The 21,228-nt window shown below is 40.5% G+C and overlaps 1 protein-coding gene across 29 annotated transcripts in view; it reads left to right on the top strand.

Moving 5' to 3' along the window:
- The window catches only part of KIF1B (kinesin family member 1B), a 169,969-nt gene that overhangs the window by 97,017 nt on the left and 51,724 nt on the right, over window positions 1-21,228 (top strand). For 20 of the 29 annotated variants that reach the window (XM_081489389.1, XM_081489392.1, XM_081489395.1 and 17 more), the window contains 4 exons: window positions 8,192-8,285; window positions 9,216-9,364; window positions 11,226-11,404; window positions 12,204-12,341. In XM_081489389.1, coding sequence (XP_081345515.1) covers window positions 8,192-8,285; window positions 9,216-9,364; window positions 11,226-11,404; window positions 12,204-12,341 — 560 coding nt within the window. Of the gene's footprint in view, window positions 1-8,191; window positions 8,286-9,215; window positions 9,365-11,225; window positions 11,405-12,203; window positions 12,342-13,504; window positions 13,754-21,228 lie in introns of all 29 variants that reach the window. The other 9 variants (XM_081489381.1, XM_081489383.1, XM_081489388.1 and 6 more) reach the window with 1 other exon arrangement.

A 21,228-nucleotide genomic window follows, 5' to 3' on the forward strand; every position in this document is an offset into this window, starting at 1 on the left:
GACAAGAACTGGAACATGGATGTTTCCCTTCTAGCTATTGCTTGCTAATTATAATCCACCGCAAAAAGAGGAAGGCAGTATTAGCAAAAAGAGCCAAGCCTCTAATGTCAAAAGCAGTGTAACTGGAAAACCCAGAATTATGAGATTCATTTTTACCTTCAATGCCATCTCCTCAGAGATGCCCTCGTTGTGACACCATCATCTCTCACTAGTAGTACTGCAGTAGCCTCCTAACGAGTCTCTGCTCTCCTGTTCCTGACCTCTGTACATCATTGTCCACACAGCAACCCGCATCATCTTTTGAAAACAAAAGTCAGTGCCAGTGGCCTCCAGTGGCTTCCCATGGCACTTGGTAGCCCCCAAGGCTGTCCGTGTTTTGGCTTCTTGCTTGCCTCTCTGACTTAACATTCTCTTACTGTGCAACCACTTTGTTCTTGGAGCTTGCCAAGTTTGTTCCCACCTCTGGGCTTTGGCACTTCCTCAAGACTAGAATCCTTTCTCCTTGTGCCTAACTCCTCTTCCAGATCAATGCTCACGTGCCCCTTTTCCTGCCACAGCCAATCCCAGGGCAGCTCACTGTTTAATATTAACTCTGTGCGCTTATTTGGTCCTTGCATGAGAATGTAAATTCACTTAGAATAAGTATCTTATCTGTTGTGTTTTCTTCACCATCCATCTGTGCATGTCACCCAGAAGAGTGGTTCTCAAAACTGTCATGTGCATGAGAAGCTTCCGAGGGGCTTATGAGAACATAGAATGCTGGGCCCAACCCCAGAGTTTCTGATTCAGGAGGTCTGGAGTGGGGTCTGATACTTGTGTTTCTGATAAGATCGCAAGTGATGCTGCTGCTCCTACTGCTGCTGGATCAGCATCTGTCTTTGAGAACCACTGTCTAGAACAGAGACTGATAAACTTTTTCTGTAAAGGGCTGGGTAGTAAATATTTTAGGCTTTGTGGGCCTCATATATAAGTAAGTGTTAGTCAGTCAGTCATGTCCAACTCTTTGCGGTCCCATGGACTGTAGCTCGCCAGGCTCCTCTGCCCATGGGATTCTCCAGACAAGCATACTAGAGTGCGTAGCCATTCCCTTCTCCAGGGAAACTTCCTGACCCAGGGATCGAACCCAGGTCCTGAACACAGGTCTCCTGCATTGTAGGCAGATTCTTTACCTTCTGAGCCACTAGGGAAGCCTCCTGTGAGCCTCATGGTCTTTGTCAAAACTGCTCAGCTCCACCCCACTCCAGTACTCTTGCCTGGAAAATCCCATGGACAGAGGAGCCTGGTGGGCTGCAGTCCATGGGGTCGCTACGAGTTGGACATGACTGAGCGACTTCCCTTTCACTTTTCACTTTCATGCATTGGAGAAGAAAATGGCAACCCACTCCAGTATTCTTGCCTGGAGAATCCCAGGGACGGGGGAGCCTGGTGGGCTGCCGTCTGTGGGGTTGCTCAGAGTCAGACATGACTGAAGTGACTCAGCAACAGCAGCAGCAGCTCAGCTCCGCTGTTGTAGCAGAAAAGCCGCTGTAGATGATACGCAAAGGGATGGATGTGGGTGTGTTTTGCTAAAGCTGCTCTATTTATAAAGACAAGCGGTGGTCTGGAATCAGCCTGCAGATTTGCCAACCCCGGAATGTGGTCGCTTCTGAGAACTGTTGACTAGAAGATCAGCACACAACTGTGTATCTGCTCTAGAAGACAGACAAGTGCCAGATGCTGGTGATTCAGTGGTGAATGAGAGCTTCCTGGCCTCATGAAGGTCACAGAGTCATGGAGGAGATAGCCATTAGACGGTCACACCAGTGGTCATGTAGTACGTTTGTGACAAATACCTTGAAGGAAAATCACAGGATGCCCTGAAGGTTTACAACCAGGCATCTCAGGAGATGAAAGATGGCCTTTTTTTGCTCTCAGCTGATGACTTTCATTTTGCGAAAGAGACGGAATCAGGAAATTTTTCTTTTTCTTCCCACGTCCAGGTCTGCATGTGTCCACACATCCATACCCATACCTGGCCGTCCCTCCTCTTGGTGGAAGAACTGTCCGTGCTCCTGTCTTAGCCCAGCCCTCGTTCCCTTCATTCCGTTTTCTGAGGGACTTACTGTACACCTACCCCTTCTCTTTCACAGCATCTGATTTTCTCCTTCTACATTATTCCTGCCAGCATGCAAACACCAGTTTCAAAAGAAGTTTGTGTTCCCTGTGATCTGCCACTGTGTTTGTCTGTTCCTTTTTCTAGAAATACTCCTCAGAGTGTTTTCTGTACTTTTCCCCACTGGCTACCTTCTTTTTCTTGTCTCCACACATTTCTGTGGCCTCAGCTTCCGTGTTCACACAGTTGATAACAAAGACAGCACCTCCTGTTGAGCATTTACAGTGAACCTTTGAAAGACACATGTTTGACCTGCATGGGTCCACTTAGATGTGGATTTTTTTTCAGTGAATACGTACCACAGATCCACATTTGGGAATCTGCAGGTGTGGAACCTTGGAAACTGAGAGCCGACTGTAAAATTATATGCAGGTTTTCGACTGCATGGAGGGTCAGTGCCCCATCCTGTATTGTTCAAGGGTCAACAGTACTTGGACCAAATACATGTAATACATTTTACATGTATTAACTCGTTGAATCCTCCCAGCACCCCTCCTCTGTGAAGTGTAGGTGTTGTTAATCCCATTTTACATACTTTCCCAACCTCGCACAGCTGCTCAGTGGAGTCCAGGTCCAGTCTCAGGCAGGCAGTCTGTCTGCAGACCCCTGCCCTGCCTCCCTCTCTGCTGACTCTCAGAGGTACTCTCTCCAGCCTGGGCCTTCCCGCAGTCTCTGGTCACAGACACACAACTGTGACCTGACTTCCAGAGAGTTAACCGGCACCTCACATCTGAACTATCTAAACCAGAGCAGCTAGCTCAGACCAGAATCCCAAGAGTGATCCTCAGTTTCCCTTTCTTTCTCACACCCCACGGTCACATCTTCATCGGCAGGGCACACTTCTTCTGCCTCTAAAACATATGCCAGCTCCATTTGCTTTTTATCACCTGCTGAGACCCTGAACCAGGCCACTGCCATGTCCCTTGAAACTGCAGGGACAGCTTCATGGCTCCTGGCCTTTTTTCCAAGTCCACAGACAATTCTCCATGGACATTGGTATTTTTACTACATGCGCTAGATTTCCTGGCTCTAGGCTACCAGTGACTCCCTTAGAATAAAATCCACAGTCCTTTCTGTGGCCTGTAAACCTGTCCATAACCCAGTCCCTATCTGATAGTTGTCAACTGCTTCTCCGACTCTTCTCATTCCTCCAGTCCACCCGTACAGGTTTTCTTGCTTTTCCTTAAACACACCAAGCTCCACACCAGGGCCTTTGTGCTTGCTGTTAGCTAAATTTGACTGGAATAAACAACCTCCACCAGGGATCTCAGAGTGCTTGCTTAGATCTCTGATTAAATGTTATCTCTGCAGAGAGACCTTCCCTGAGCACCTAATCTTAGCTTTCCTCCACCCATCTCTTCTCTCTATTGGCCTCTGATAACTCCCTTTCTTCATAGCACTTCTCTCTTCTGAAATCATAGCATGTACTATGTCTGGTTACTGTTTATTATATCTCTGTCACCAGTGGAACTTTTGTCTTATTGACCACTCACTATATTCCTAGCATCTGGCACATAATAGGAGTGAAGATGGTATTCATTTGTCAAATGAATGGATGGATAGTGGTTTTTCTTTGAAAAAAATAGCATGCTCTGAGTCCAGTTGCTTGGGTTCAGGTCCTTTTTCTACCACTTTCTAATTTTGATCTTTGGAGAATTACTTAATTTCTTTAAGGTTTTTCTTCTTTTTTAACACGAGAATAACAATAGAAACATTTTCATAGCATTATTGGGATGATTGGAACAATCCATGTTAAACATTTAGAACAGTTCCTAGCACAAGGTAAGCTTGAAAATAAGCATAGTCGGGTGGGAGAGAACATTCCAGAAGAGGAAACAGTCAGTGCAGTGCCTTTATAAATATGGAGCATATATTCAGTTAGTTGGAACTTTTTATAAACACAAAAGACTATTGGTAAATATATTATTTTTTAGCATGTTTTCTGTAATGATTCTAATTTTCTCCATGAAATGGACAGAACAGTAGTATCTGAATCTCTTTATCCATTTATTGCAGGAAAATCCAGGGCTTAATATTTTTCTGGTAACATACAAAATATCCTTGTTGGAAGCTCATATGCAGCCTGGTTTGGGGAAGAGGAGGCCAATTCAAGAATTGGTGTTGACATTTGGGGGCTTCCCTGATAGCTCAGCTGGTAAAGAATCCACCTGCAATGCGGGAGCCCTGAGTTCGATCCCTGGGTTGGGAAGATCCCCTGGAGAAGGGAAAGGCTCCCCACTCCAGTATTCTGGCCTGGAGAATTCCATGGACTGAATAGTCCTTGGGGCTGCAAAGAGTCAGACATGACTGAGTGACTTTCACTTTCACTTCACTTTAATTGACATTTGGACTAGCAACTGCTTATAGGAATTTTTCCTGGTCAAAGTGCAGTTAAAGTTTTAGGTCTATAGCATTATTGAACATCTTTTTATGTCAGCTTTACTGCCACTAAAGCACAACTACAGCTTTTAGGAAAAGTCACTCTTTTAACTGTCAGAATCTAAGAATTTTGTCTTCATTTGGTAGTTTGACCAGCTTGTAAACTCATTTTTTTTCCTTTTCTTTTAAGTATAATTGCTTTCCCATGTTGTGTTAGTTTCTGCTGTACAACAGAGACTCAGTTGTATATATATGCATATCCCCTCCCTCTTGAACCTCCCTCGCCTCTCCCGTCCCACCCATCTAGGTCATCACAGAGCACCAAGCTGAGCTCCCTGTACTATACAGCAGCTTCCCACTAGCTATCTATTTTACCCATGGTGTAATCCTATTCTTGAGGAAATCCTCAAAAATAAACCAGTCACAAAAAGTCACAAGTGTATATGATTCCACTTATATGAGATACCTAGAGTAGCCAAAATCATAGAGACAAAAGGTAGAATGGTGGTTGCCCAGGGCTGCAGGGGTGGGAGTTAGTATTTCATGGACAAAAAGTTTCAGTTTTACAAGATGAAGAATTCTGGAGCATGGACAGTGATGATGGTTGTACAACGTTATTATTTCATGCATTAAAATGGTTAAAATGGGAAATTTTATGTCATGTGTATATTACTATAATTAAAAAATTGGGGCAAAAATGCAAAACAAAAAATTCTCAAGCTAAAATATTAACATTTTTTTCCATCTGATACTCTTTAGGTAAATCAACAGTCTTTCTCTTTTTGCTGAAAGAATCCTATGTCATACATAGGTTTTTTTAAAAAAACCCCAACCTCTTATTTTGAAAAAAAGAGTACAGTGAACCTTTGTATACCCATATGTATATACTATTTCTGAATCATTTGAGAGTAAGTTACAGATACCATGTTAGTTTACCCCTAAATGCATGTATATATCCTAAAACCAAGTATATTCTCTTAATACCATTATCCCATCCAAATATTTAATACTGATTCAAAATCATGTAATATACAGATAATTTTCAAATTTCCATAATTGTCTAAAAAATATAAATGTTAGAAGTGTGTATGTTTTTTTAATCCAAGATCCAATCAAGGTTTATTTATTGCATTTGGTTCTGGTGTTTCTTTTATCTTTCATTACATAGGTATTTTTGAAGAGTCTAGGTCACTTTCTAATTTGATTGTTTCTTCAAGATTTGATTTAGGTTAAACATTGTTAAGAATGCTATAAATGTTACATTGTGTACTTCCATCTGCTTCACATCAGTAGATGTAAAATGTCCATTTGTCCTATTTTCAGTAATGTTAAAGTTTAATAAATTTAGTTAATGTGTTTTTTTCTAGTGCTTTCTCAGTAGTAGGCTCTTGCGATTGTGTGAATATTCTGTTTTCCATCCATCTTTCACTCAGTTGTGATAGCTTGTATTAATGATCCTTGGATGATTCAGTTACTGCATCTGGGGTTGCAATATAGTAGTGATTTTCTATCATTCCCTCTTCATTTATTAACTGGCCTTTTGTTTTGTTTTTTGGTAAGGAAGAGCTTTCCCTTTTTTCTCTCCATCTTTCAGTATCACTGTAGTATCATGGATTCTTTTTATACTCAACATGCTATATATTCTTTTCCTGTTGTTATTATTTATTGACCAGTGGGAGTCTTTGTCCTTTTGAAATGGTCCTGTTGGTCTTTGAGTACTCTGTGCTTTCTGGCACAAGATATTCTGGGGTTACCTTGTATTTTCCTTGCTCCAAATCTGAAATCAGTCATTTTCCTAAGGAGCCCTGGTTTCTGTTATTGGAGAATGGTATTTAGAAACCAAGATGGGGGGCTGGATGTACGTAGACAAGAAACTTTCTAAAAACACTGCTTGCCATTTTGATAGCATGTTGCCATTTAAGAGGACTTTCACATACATTTTAAAATGGTTTGTCATTTGGTCCCTCCTGGAGTCCTGCCTTAAATTTAGGCAGGTGGAATAATAAAATCTTCATTTTAAAAAAAGGCCAAAATGAGGTGTTAAAAGGATTAACTTTCCCAGAATTATAAAACTAGTAAGAGCAGGTTTGAGGAGCAAACCCCATGTCTTTATACCTGGTACTTTATATTTTTCTTTTTCTTTTTTCCCCACAGTACATGGTCTCCTAAAAAGCATGTTTAGATGTCTTTAAAAAGCTGTTTCGCTGGCTCTTGGTCACTGCCAGCTCCACTAAAGAGAGAAAGCTTCCTTTGTGAGACTAAACGATAAATGACTAGAGCCTGGAGAATGTTTGCATCCTTCTTGGCATCGCCATTGGGAGCCCCTTTTGTGATGGAGTTTGCTAACTGGAGCTCCTCTGTAATTCATGGAATATTTGATTTGTGACTTGGAGAGCTTTGTTTAAAAACAGTACACGGTCGTACCTAAACCTTCTATCTCTTTACAGCCTGTAATCATACCACTCCTAGAGAAGCAGGAAGCCTAATAGTTTATTTTTTAAAGGCTGTGCTTAATGCTGTGATTTGGTATTTTACTGTGTGAAGGTCTTTTTCTTAACTTGTTTTGTTGTCAAAAAACACAAGCTTTTTTTTTCATGAACACTCCAAGGAACTGTTTTAGACATTTTTTTCCCTGTTCTCTCCCCACCATGCTATTTTAATACCTCAGATATACAGGGTATCAGTTTACATACTTTATGTATATTTGTACTTTATACATTAAAAAGGTTTTTTTAGTCCCCAAGAACCATTTTATTTTTCACTAATAGTACCGATATGGAAGCAAGGGAGAAAGGAAGGATGAATATGATTTGTAATATAATAGTACATTTTATATTGTAACAGTATACTTTGATATAAAATTTCTCTATTGAATAAATAAATGCAGCATGTAGATTATTTAAATCCTAATAACACTGTCTTCTCTTAACACTCAGGTTCCCTGAAAGCTAAACTTATCCTACATCTGCAAAGATAGTAATATTTCATCCATAGAGAGTTTCAGAGTCTACGATCTGAATTTTTTCTCCCATCCAAACAGATAATTGGAACTCTTAGCAATACTAGTGAACTTAATCTTTTCTAGTATTGTTTTTCTTTGGAATTCGTGGATGTGTCAAGATCCTGTGCTATACAAGCAGCTTCCCACTAGCTATCTGTTTTATACGTGGTAGTGTATATATCGGAGAAGGCACTGGCAACCCACTCCAGTACTCTTGCCTGGAAAATCCCATGGACGGAGGAGCCTGCTAGGCTGCAGTCCATGGGGTTGCTGAGAGTCGGACACGACTGAGCGACTTCACTTAACCTTTAAGGGACACATGCATTTTTTTTTCCTTGAAAATTCCCCCTTTTCTCTACTGTAATCCCAAATCAAGAACTTTTTGAGTCTAAGGAGTAGAAAGAGAGACTGCAGTTAGATTCCCTAGAATACAAGATCTTTTAAAGCATTTACCCAGTGCAAACTATTTTGTGTGCTTTATGGCTTTGTTCAGAAGCATTTCTCTCTATGTCTGTCTTTTTATTGTAGCTTCCTGCCTCTGTCTTCTTGTTTCTTTGTCTTTTGCTGTCGCTCCCTCGCCCAATCTTCCTTTCATTTCTCTTTTCCTTCCCTCCTATTTCCTCTCTCTCCTACATGTTATCTTCTTTGTTTTCGTTCAGGACTATGAGAGTAAATTGCAGGCCTTGCAGAAGCAGGTGGAGACGCGATCCCTGGCTGCAGAAACAACTGAAGAGGAAGAGGAGGAGGAAGAAGGTGAAATCTAGAGACTGAAACTTTCCTCTGTAGATGTTTTGAATCTGTGTTGTCAAATTCCTGAGCCAGTTTAAAGATGATTTAAAAGATGCTCAAGGTTAAGAGTCCGGGCTGTACTCTGTGAGGTGGGGGTGGGACTAATAGTGTCTCTTAGAACCCAAGGTTTCTGAGCATAGTCTCCATAGAAATCTCTTGGGCAGTTTACATAAACTATCTCATATTACTATACATATGAAATTTATATATATGTGACAAGCAAATACAGAGCTTAATCTTTGTTAAGATGCTCTGTTTTAGGGACTCCCCTGGTGGTCCAGTAGTTAAGATTCCACATTTCCGATGTAGGGGGCGAGGGTTTGATCCCTGTTCAGGGAACTAAGATGCCACATGCTGAGTGGTGTGGCAAAAAAAAAAAGGATGCTCTGTTTTATTTGCTGGTTTATGTCAGGGATTTCCCCATGAGGACTTTGGAATATAGAAGCGTGCATTAAATCTCTTTCTGGCAGATTGCTCATCACATTGTTTTGTCATACCTACCTATCTTAAGTTTTCTAGAATTTCTTAGTTGAAATTAAAATGCAGTGTGAACATTCATATTTTATTTTTTCACCCAACCTCTTTAGTAATCTCAAGGCTTCATAATAACTTTAAAGGAACTCTTAATTTATACACTGAATTCTTTATTTTTAAATATCTATGTGAAATATGACCTTCTTTTTCCTCTACTAGAAAGGAAAATAGATCTGTTTCAAGTTGTACAACAGACTAAGGGTTTTTCTTTATTATAAGCCACACAGAGCTGTATCTAAAAAAAAAAGAAAGAAAAACTGGAAAGTAACTTGATTTTTTAAAAAAGCTGAGGTAAAGGAGGGATATAATTTCTACATAGTTATGAGTCCACCATTAAATACACCTGGTTTGCTCTTTCAGTTCCGTGGACACAACATGAATTTGAGCTGGCCCAGTGGGCCTTCCGGAAGTGGAAGTCTCACCAATTCACCTCATTAAGGGACTTACTCTGGGGCAATGCCGTTTACCTAAAGGAGGCCAATGCCATCAGTGTGGAACTAAAGAAGAAGGTATGGAGGTTGTGGGAACAGGGACCATCCCAAGGCAGAGCTGAGCCTGGTGGGCTTCATGGTCCTCCTCTTAAGACCACTTTTCCCTTGGGTGAACTCAGCAGCTTTTTGCTGTGAAATATGTTTATATATGCCTTCATTTAACATATGTGTCTGGAATGAAGTAGGTACTAGTTGTTGTTCAGTTGCTAAGTCATGTCCGAGTCTTTGCGACCCCATAGACTACAGCACACCAAGCTTCCCTGTCCTTCACTATCTCCCAGAGTTTGTTCAAATGCCCATTGAGTTGGTGATACTATCTAACCATCTCATCCTCTGCTGCCCTCCCCTCCTCCTGCCTTCAATTTTTCCCAGCATCAGAGTCTTTTCCAGTAAGTCTGCTCTTCACATCAGGTGGCCAAACTATTGGAGCTTCAGCTTCACCATCAGTCCTTTCAATGAATATTCAGGACTGATTTCCTTTAGGATTGACTGGTTTGATCTCTTTGCAGTCCAAGGGACTCTGAAGAGTCTTCTCCAACACCACAATTCGAAAGCATCAATTCTTCAGCATTCAGCCTTCTTTATGGTCCAACTCGCACATCCAAACGTGACTACTGGGAAAACCATAGCTTTGACTATATGGACCTTTGTTAGCAAAGTGATGTCTTTGAGTATTTGTTAAATGAAATTTTTAAAATAACATGTTTTCTAGCCTATTTTATATATGAGGAGACTGTATTCCTGATGAGAGTTAAAGAAACATATCAGTAGAAAAATATTTCTCTTGGGTTTTGAAAATCTGTTTTCCTTTAGTTCTCTGCCATTATGTTGGCACCTTTAAGTCCTCTGTGCCTTCTCTACTAGGGTCTGAGAGGCAGTTTTGTGTAATGGACAAGCACATGCATTCTGCACCCAGACAGCCAGGTTCCTACCCCAGCTCTCCCAGTTGTTTGACTCTAGTAACCTGGGCCTCTAGTCCCTCATCTACAGAAGGAGTTTGGCAACCAGGCCCACCACCTAGGGTTTTTGTGATTTCGTGAGGGGTGAGAGAATGAATACACATACAGTGCTAAAGTAGTGTCTATGCATGGTAATTGTGACGCCGGAAACATCACACCACAGTATAGATTCATTGTTCTGCATGTCCCTCTGTTTGACAGTCTCCTGACTGCTAAGATTACGGGGAATAGGATGAGGGGCAGTACTGAGAAGTAGGTAAGATCTCACACTGCCTGACTTTGGGGGGAAATCGTTCTCTTTTTCTAGGGCTGTATTTTTAGTTCCGTGAAATAGGGATAAGATCTCTTATTCTTTTGTAACTCCATTTCATTTTGTGATTATATATTAACTATTTCCCTCTTCAAATAGATTAAATGATGGCAGGGGCTAGATCTTTCTTTCTCACAGCTGTACCTAGCATTTCATTAATGGTTGGTTAAAAAAAAAATAGGGAGTTACTAAGAAATTAATGACAGGATGAATGCAAAGCACTTTTCTGTAGTAAACACTTTTAAGAGTAACAGTTATAACCCTCTGAATTTTATAGAAAACCTTAGCACGTGTCCACCCGCTCTCATTTGGAGATGCATTCCTGGGTCCACCTTCTGTTCTCTATGGAAGTCTTCGTTCCGTCAACCAGGATATATTTATTGAGATTTTAGATTATGCAAAAACACTGTGCCAGGCCAGGAAAACAAAGGCTGTAAATAGCTAAATGATTAATATACAAGTAGCCACGTTTCTCACTTAATCAGAAGCTGTTGACCACATGCTGCTGTTTGACGTCTTTCCCATTGGGCCTGATTATGTTGCCTTGTTTCTCAACCTCACTTGGAAAAACAAAAAGCCTGTTTGTCCATGGTTTCTTCTGTCCATTTAGGTGCAGTTTCAGTTTGTTCTGCTCACGGACACGTTGTACTCCCCTCTGCCTCCTGAACTGCTTCCCACTGAGATGGAAAAAACTCAGGAAGACAGACCTTTCCCTCGTACAGTGGTAGCTGTAGAAGTTCAGGATCTGAAAAATGGAGCAACACATTATTGGTCTTTGGAGAAACTTAAGTATGAAAATGTTACATGTAAAGCCAGTTGTTTTATGTAGAAAATAATAATGAATTGCTCACATGGGCTCTTCTCTCTGTGATGTTGCCATTGCTTCCTTGCTATGCATCTAAGTGCTGTTGCTGGTGTTGGTAATAGCACTGTCCATTCATTTTGTTCTAAGTGAACAAATCGCGCTCTGTGAATACCTTTGTCATTTGTAGAGGTGGTTTACATTTACCCTCCATAATGCTGCTTTGGCAGCATGTATACTAAAGTTGAAATGACAAAGGGAAGGTTACATGGCACCTGTGCAAAGATGGCACGCAAATTTGGCAGGGAGGGGGGTGGAATTAAAATTAATTAACCCTCCATAGACCCTCTTATATTTTAACTCTTTTAATTTTATAATATCTGTTTCTGTCTTGGATCTAGCAATTATTCATCTTTTCTGTCCTGGATCTCATGATGATGATGAATAAACAGGAAAGTTATAGCATAGCTTCCTTTGCCTTTAGTATAATGAGGTATTTTGTGCTGTTTCAGTATATTTGAGATACCATATGCCATTGAACTACATTTATCCTGGGACTCAGTAGAGATTAGGTGGCCATTCTTGACTTTCTTGATGGCTTCTCTTTAGACTCTGACACTTTGGATACTGAGTGTTAGAGTTTCTGTGCTTTTTGCCTTCATTCTTTTTTAATATCATTAAATGGTGGGAGCAGCTTTTTAAAACCTTGCATGGAAGATCCTTCCAGTTGAAACTTTGATGTGACCTTGTGATATTAACCTAGTGCACTTTACGTTTACTGTCCAGGCAGAGGCTGGATTTGATGCGAGAGATGTATGACAGGGCAGGGGAGATGGCCTCCACCACCCAAGATGAAAGTGAGAGCACCATGACTGGCAGCGATCCATTTTATGATCGATTCCATTGGTTCAAACTTGTGGGAAGGTATGTGATGATTTTATTCTTTTCAGGTAATGGTTTTAATTGTTTAAAACCTCACAGGTATTACATAAAGTTAAAGAAAAAAGTACAAAAAAGCCCCCATTTATAATCTTATTCACTCATACACAGCCACTGTACCATTTGGTATTTTTCCCTCCCCTTTTATCCAGCTGGCATGTTTAAGTCTCAGACTTTGAAACAAAGTAGCTGACAGTTTTCCCTGCCTCTCAACTCATTCACAAAATGTCTTACTCTTGACCAAGATAGATTTAAAAGAAAAAGAAAACCTGTGTCTGTATCCTGTGTCTGTATCCAGCATGGTTCAGAAGCACCGTATGACATGCAGTTTATCAGACTACAGCTTCTCCATGACCTGATATGTTCTCACTTTAATTTTTAAAACAGTGCATCTCAGTTTAGTCTTTACCAAGAGTGAATAGTTGCACACCTGAGTAGCCCACTTGCACCTCTTTTATGTATACTTTAGTTTCAGCGTTGAATGTGAGTCCATATTGAGTCAAGTTCTTAGAGATTTGGAATTGTAAAAGCAGAGAAATGTAAGTTTTTACCGTAACAATTTCAGAATTTGAATTATTTTCTGATTGAGAAAACAGTTTTAAAAGAACTGGGTTCAAAGGTGGAGCTGAAGTTGTAGTATTTCGTAGAAATGAAATTAGTCTTTTTCACTCTACTCTAATAGTAGAGTGTTTTTTTTTAAAGAGATGAATTGGCCAGACACGTCTTACCTAAGCAAGGTGTATACCTACTTTGCCATATATCATTCATCCATTTTGTTTTCTGCTCCATGATGACATGGAGATTGGAATAAAGATTTAAGCTTTATTATTTCACTTGATATTGAGTGGCTCCTCTGAGGCCTGGCTGCTAATCTTTTGTGTGAACGGGAGAACATTAATGTTTTACGTTATTTACCTGGCATATTCTACTCATGTATTTCCTTTGCTTTTCTTATTCTAAGGATCAGTCCTTGTTCCCTTTCACCTGAACCAGATGATTTATGCTTATTTTATCCTTTTGCTTTTCCACTTGCTTATTTTGTTTTGGTTTCTCAGTGGGTTCTGTCCTGTTGGCACCTGTAGCTTCCTGTTTAACCGACTGTTCCTCTCTCCTTGGCTGTGTCCATCGGCGTATCCCCTGGTGTCTAGCTCCCCCATTTTCCACGGCTGTGTGAATGAGCGCCTTGCTGACCGCACACCCTCCCCCACTTTTTCCACGGCCGATTCCGACATCACTGAGCTGGCTGACGAGCAGCAAGAGGAGATGGAGGACTTTGATGAGGAGGCATTCGTGGATGACACCGGCTCTGACGCAGGGACGGAGGAGGGCTCAGATCTCTTCAGTGATGGGCATGACCCGTTTTACGACCGGTCCCCATGGTTCATTTTAGTGGGAAGGTTGGTGAGGTTAAAGTGAGAAAGGCAAAAAGGGACCAGCTCTTGCTCTAAAGAGGCTCCTTGTGCAATTTTGGACAATTTTGCTTTAATCTAGTTCAATTCATGATGCGGGTGAGAGAGCCCTCAGGCAGTGTCTGGGAGCTACTTGGCCTCCTCAGTACAACATATGTAGCAGCATGTGAAGACTTTACATGGAGGATCCCTTGTCTTACATGCCTAGTAATTTTGTTCGGAACGAGGAGACCCCAGAGGAGAAAGTAATTAAAGCCAAGAGTCACACTCTTCTGGAGTTGAAGAGTGTTATTGTGGTCTGATATTTCCTCTTGTAGCAATGTGAGTGAGGAAGCCTAAGGGAGAAATATGAGAGGGAGAACAGAGCAAGTCCAGTGTTAGGAGGAAGGGATTCTTGGCATCAGCAGGAATCATAGGGACAAACGTAGAGTAGCATTAGGTTTATTTCTTGCATAGTCTGTGAGCCCAGAAAAGAATCAGGAACGTGAAATTCCCTCTTCGTCTAACTCAGATGGATACCTCTCTTTGGCAGTTTCATGGATCTTTGGCTTCTGCTAAGATTTTACCTGTAGGCATTGTAATGATGAATCTCATAAAATTATCTGTTGAAACCGTCAACAGTGGATATTTGTTCAGTGCACCATGACACTGCTTTGTGTTGAGTTTAGCTGCCAAACTGAGGCATTGTCTCTGGCCCCATCTGTCAGTGATGCAGAGCTTTCATGCACATGTTCCTCATACTGGGGTCTTTGTCTACATCCTTCCAGTCTTCTTGCTAAAGTAATTTTAATTACAAATTCAACAGTGCAGCACTCACTGGATTAAAAGAAGTATTATGTTTCAGGTATTAAATTTAATTTCAGTGGTACTTTAAAACCACGTTTTGTTGAACCCTTTAAAAATAAAGAGAAATTACTTCAGTGTTAATGGATTAGCACCAGTTATCTAAAAATAAACCTAAAGTGCAGCAAGTCTCCTGATCCACTAGGTATGTAAGGTTCTAAAGCTTAGCTCATAGTATGGTGTTGGTTGGTTACCTGGTGAGAACTAAATGTAGAAGATAATCAGCTTTATGGAAAGGGAGAAAAGAAAAGCTCTTTGATGAAATGAAGACCTCAGTTATGACCATGGGTTGGAATATTAGACAGCCTCAGGGTTTTATAATGGTAAAGGGGCATTTATTCAGGTTTTCCATGAAAAGGTATTATAAATGTAAAGGTATACAGCCATGAATATTGTCTGGTGTATGCCGGGAACAGATGTTCAAGATTTCAGAGGAGCTGATTTATATTAAAACTGAGGAAGGCAGTTCTGTGCACGAATCAAGGGGCCATAATGCGTTCCTTGTTTTACGGCCATTCCTACCTTCTTTTCTAAGAGGGTCTGAAGTTGGAACCAAGTTTTTATACATAAACTGCTCAGTCCTGGTGCCGGTTGTGCAGCTTCCCACCTTCTCATGCTGCTCACTTTTGTTCTGCATCATCACACATGAGGAATAGATGGCTTCACACTATGTGGCGTGTTGGGAAGAACACTGACCTAACAGGGCTGACAACTTAAACTGAGGCCTGTTGGGTTCTCAAGTGTAAGACAGAGTTAGGTAAGGAAAAAAAGAAAGAACCTTATAGATCTTTTTATTCTTTCCTATTCTTTCATGCATACTAGAAAAGTGAATATTCTGGTTAAGAGTTCCACTCGGAAGCATTTGTATTTTGAGCCAGTTGTATAGAAAACTTAAGTCAGAATCCCATTTAATGGGGGAATTCTCTGCCTTAAGATGTATGTACTTTCTCTCCTTTTAATCATATCAGATTTGTATAAGGCAGTCACCTCTGCTTCAATTTTCAAATAAATTACTTGTGGAACTATGGCTTAGGAATTGACTTTTCCATTTCTTTGGGTTCCCTGGTTCTGAAACTCACTTGACTTTGCAAGGAAAGCAGTAGGGAGGAGGTGAAATTGTAGTGGTCAGCGGAGTGAAGGCTGGCTCTTTATTTTTGCCCTTGACAGCATTCCTTACCTACAGACAATTCATAGCAACAGAGTGTCACCCAGTTACGTACTGGTCATTCTCTGTGTAAGAGGAGCAACTTCTTTGCTTCATGGGATTAGATTTCCCCTATTGACATATAATTGCAAGTACAATTCACATAAAATTTTCTAGTTTTTAAAAAAATTCCATTTGTAGGTTTTGATTCATGGCCTTGGCTGCCTCTGGTGAATTTTTACATGAAAATTAAAAGAGCTTGTCCCTTTAGCTGTTCTCTTATGGCATGCTGGGATGTTATGAATCATCCATCTTCACTTGGGATGAAATGTGAAGTATTTAAGCTAGTTTTCTGGTTAAAGGTCTCCTGTGTTATTCTGTGACCTAAGTACCTGAACTGACATTCGTTCTGTAACTAGGATCATAATTGCGCTGGTCTTCATTATCTTTGTGTTGACAGAATTTGTTTCTCTTTTTATGTAACCTCACAGAGCTTTTTGCTAATATGTCCTTTACATCTTCCCCTCTCTCATCCCTCTTCTCTTTCAGTCTGCTAGATCAGGGAACAAGGATTCTCAAGAATGAATAATAACTATAAAAATTCCAGTTTTAAAAGCTTCGTAAGAGGACTTTTATAAAATCCAAAGCATTGATTTTGGGTTAGAGAGCCTGTGTTCTCATAGGACAAAGAGCTGTCTAGAGACTGTGGGGTTGTGTAGACACAGGGCCGATGCCCTTAACACTGTCTTTGAATTCTAGAGTTCTCTCTCTAAAAAGGGAAATCCACAAGGATGCTTTCTATTCTTACGCTTTTGAAGTAGCCATTACCATAGACAGAAAGGAGATTCTCATCTTTACTGTGTGCTCAGATAGTACTTATTTCTTGGGACTTCCCTGGCGGTCTAGTGGTTAAGACTCTGAGCTTCCACTGCAGGGAGCCCAGGTTTGTACCCTGGTCGGGGACTTAGGATCCCGCATGCCATGTGGCACAACCAAAAAGTTAAAAAAATAATTTTAAAAAAAGTGTTCTTGTTTTTGAATAGCTACTTTTAAATATGAAAACAGCCGTGTAAATTAAATATGGTTAAGAATCTAAACATGTCCTATATAGTTAATATCTATTATGAGTATGACTTTGAAAAATCAACCCAATATAAAATTGAATGGTTTTGCTTCTTACCTCTGGTTTAACCTGTTTTTCTGGAAAGATCTTCCACTTCTACTTAAAGATAAAGGGCAAATCATTTTCCCATTCACTTATGTCCATAGATATTCAGTCATTTCACCAGCTATTTTTTGAGTGTATTTATTCAATAAATCTAGCCAGGCCCTCTGCAGACAATGGCAAGTAAAACCAGACATGGTTCCTGCCCTCACGGGTTTTCCATGTGGTGGGTGAGATGGACAGATGATTGCATAAATAAATGGAAATCATAGCAATGATGGAGTTGTGTGTTACTGAGATCATAAAACATTGGGGAGACGTGTCCTAAGAGAGTGGTATTTGAAATAAGACCTGAAGATGTTAAATCAAAGGTTTGAAATGGGTAGTAGAGCTCAGAGAGGACAGCAGACAGGGGTGGAGCATACGCCATGGCTCTTTAACGGTCAAGGCATTGGAAGGGGGCAGTGGCTGGAATGCTGGCAGAAGATGAAGGTGGTCTGTATGTGTGCTGACTTTGGAAGTGAAAAGATCCATTTAGTACCTTATGCCAAATTCTTAGTCTTTAAACTCTGTCATGGTAGTTGATGTTTGAGAGTCTTGTTTGTAATCCTTTTCAGACTTTTCATTTAAAGATTTTTGCACCACACAGCTTTTAGCCCTCTTTTTTAGCATTGACCTCCCCCACCTTTGGAGCAGACTGAAAGGGAAGCAGATGTCGTTTGATCTGATTCCATGTTCACTTGCAGTTGGGTTTTTTTTTTTGGGTATACTTTCATTCATACTTCATTTATGCTCTTTTACTTTTATTAACATTTGTTTTTCTGTGGTGTATTTTGTCTGTTTTCAGAATTGTTTTCATTTCTTTGAGTTGAAATCCTAAGAATCTACTCCATCTTCCTTTGCTTTGTTTTAAAGTAGATTCAGAGCAGGAAAAGGTACAGACATGCATACAAGCATACCTCGGAGATATTGCTGGTTTGTTTCCAGACTACCACAATGAAAGCAAATATTGCAGTAGCCAGTTGCATGCCTTTTTTGATTTCCCAGTGCATGTAAAAGTTATGTTTACATTACATTTGGTCTATTAAGTGTGCAAAGCATTGTGTCTAAAAAAACAACATACGTATCTTAATTTGGGCTTCCCGGGTGGCTTAGCAGTGTAGAACCCACCTACCAGTGTAGGAGATGCAGGTTCAATCCCTGATCCAAGATTCCCTGGAAAAGGAATGGTAAACCACTCCAGTGTTCTTGTCTGGGAAATCCCATGGACAGAGAAACCTGGTGGGCTACAGTCCATGGGGTTGCAAAAGAGTCGAACACAACTTACTGACCAAACAATGATGACCTTAATTTAAAAATACTTTATTGCTAAAAAAAAAAAAAAATGCTAGCCGTCATCTGAACCTTCAGTGAAATAGACTCTCTGCTGGTGGAGGCTGCTGTTTGATAGCATTTTGCCCACTGTGTTGTTTTTACTGTGGAGCTTTCCAAATTGGAATCAGTCCATTCAAACCCTGCCACTGCTTTATCAGGTATGTTTATGTAGTATTTTAAATCCTTTGTTAACCATTTCAAAAATCTTCCCAGCATCTTCCCTGGAAGTAGTTTCCATCTCAGGAAGCCACTTTCTTTGCTCCTCCATAAGAAGCAACCCTTCATCCCATAAAGTTTTATAAGACGGTAGTTTAGTCACATCTTTAGACTCCTCTTCTAATCCCTTTTCTCTTGCTGTTTCTACCACATCTGCACTTAACTTCCTCCATTGAAGTCTTGAATCCCTCAAAGTCAATCATGGGGGTTGAAATCAACTTCATCCAAACTCATGTTAATATTGATACTTTGACTTCTTCCCACGAATCACAGATGTTCCTAATGGCATCTACAATGACGTTTCCTTTTCAGATCCATCAAAGAGATCACTGTCTATGGCAGCTGTATCCTTACAAAATGTACTTTTTAAATAATAAGACTTGGAAGTCAAAATAACTTCTTGACCCATGGGCTGCAGAGTGTGTGTTGTGTTAACAGGCATGAAAACCTTCATCTCCATCAGGGCACGTGGGTGACCAGTGCATTGTCAGTGAGCGGTAATATTTTGAAAGGACTCTTTCCCCCCTGCCCCTGAGCAATAGGTCTCAACAGGGGACTTAAAATATTCCATAAAGCATGTTGTGAAAAGATGTACTGATCATCTAGACTTTGTTGTTTCATTTATAGAACACAAGCAGACTACATTTAGTTTAATTCTTAAGGGCCCTAGGATCTTCAGAATGGTGAGTAGGGATTGGCTTCAGCTTCAGGTCACCAGTTGCATTAATCCCTAACGAGAGTCAGCCTGTCCTTTGAAGCTAGGCATTGACTTCCTTCTAGCTCTGAAAGTCTTAGATGTCATCTTCTTCCAATAGAAGCCTATTTCATCTGCATTGAACATCTGTTATTTAGTGTTTTTGTTGTTGTTGTTCAGTTGCTAAATCATGTCCAACTCTTTGCAACCCCCTGGACTACAGCATGCCAGGCTCCCCTGTCCTTCACTGTCTCCTGGAGTTTGCTCAAATTCACGTCCACTGAGTCAGTCATGCTATCTAACCATCTCATGCTCTGCCACCCCACTTCTCCTTTTGCCTTCAATCTTTGCTAGCATCAGGGTCTTTTCCAATGAGTTGGCCCTTCACATCAGGTGGCCAAAGTATTGGAACTTCAACTTCAGCACCTGTCCTTCCAATGAGTATTCAGGGTTGATTTCCTTTAAGATTGACTGGTTCAATTTCCTTACAGTCCAAGGGACTCTCAAGAGCCTTCTCCAGCACCACAGTTCAAAAGCATCAATTTTTTGGTGCTCAGCCTTCTTTATAATCCAACTGTACATAACTACTGGAAAAACCGTAGCTTTGACTATACAGACCTTTGTCAGCAAAGTGATGTCTCTCCTTTTTAATATGCTGTCTAGGTTTGTCATATCTTTCCTTCCCAGGAGCAGGTGTCTTTTAATTTTAAGGCTGCAGTCACCATCCACAGTGATTTTGGAGCCCAAGAAAATAAATTCTGTCACTGCTTCCACTTTTTCCTCATCTATTTGCTATGAAGTGATGGGACCAGATGCCATGATCTTAGTTTTTTTGAATGTTGAGTTTTAATCCAGCTTTTTTTCACTCTCCTCTTTCACCCTCATCAAGAAGCTCTGTAGTTATTTAGTGTTAGCTACCTTCATTAATTATCTCAGCTGGATCTTCTGGATAATTTGCTGCAACTCCTACATTAGTACTTCTGCTTCCTTTTGCACTTTTATGTTATGGAGACAACATCTTTCCTTAAGCATCATGAACCAATCTCTGCTAGCTCCATACTTTTCTTCTGCAGCTTCCTCATTTCTCTTGGCCTTCATAGAATTAAAGGGAGAGGGCCTTGCTCTGAATTAGGCTTTGGCTTACGGCAATGTTGTGGCTGGTTTGATCTTGTATCCAGACCACCCAAACTTTATATCATCAATTAGGCCTTTTCACTTTCTTATATCATCTGTATATTCACTGGAGTAGCACTTTTAATTTCCTTCAAGAACTTTTCCTTTGCGTTCACCGCTTGGCTGACTGACACACAAAGCCTAGCTTTAATTGCCTTCCTCACTAAGCTTAATTGTTTCTAGCTTTTTATTTCGGGTAAGAGACATGAGACTCTTCCTTTCACTTAAACACTTAGAGGCCATTGTAGGGTTATTACTTGTCCTGATTTCAATATTGTTGTGTCTCAAGGAATGGGGCGGGAGGGCTCAAGTATAGGAAGAGAGACAGGGGAATGACCTGTTGGTGGAGTAGTCAGAACACACATTTACCGAGTAAGTTCACTGTCTTGTATAGGTGTGGTTTGTGGCATCTCAAAACAATTACAGCAATAACATCAAAGATCACAGATCACCATAAAAAATACGATAGTGAAAAACTTTGAAATATTATGAGAATTACCCAAATGTGACAGAGAATCATGGAATAAGCAGATGTTGTTGGGAAAATGGTGCCTTGCTGGAGACATGGTTGCCACAAACCTACTTACAAAAAATGCAATATCTGCAAAGTGCAAAACAGTGGAGCACAATAAAACGAGGTATGCCTGTATGTGTCACATTGGGTTACATTTGATTTCTTGATGTAAATGTTTACCTTTTGTCTTGTCTCATGTCCAAGGATCAGCATATATCAAATGGGAAGACAGGAGCAACAGTAGGAACTAGGTTCTGTTTCCCATCCACTAATTGGAATAAACACCGAAACTTTGTGATCACCAGTTTGTATTGCTTAAAGAAAAAAATCAAAAGCTACA

This window comes from Giraffa tippelskirchi, chromosome 5, assembly GCF_054371585.1.
Source record: "Giraffa tippelskirchi isolate mGirTip1 chromosome 5, T2T-mGirTip1v1.2.pri, whole genome shotgun sequence".
In the NCBI taxonomy this organism is placed as follows: domain Eukaryota; kingdom Metazoa; phylum Chordata; class Mammalia; order Artiodactyla; family Giraffidae; genus Giraffa; species Giraffa tippelskirchi.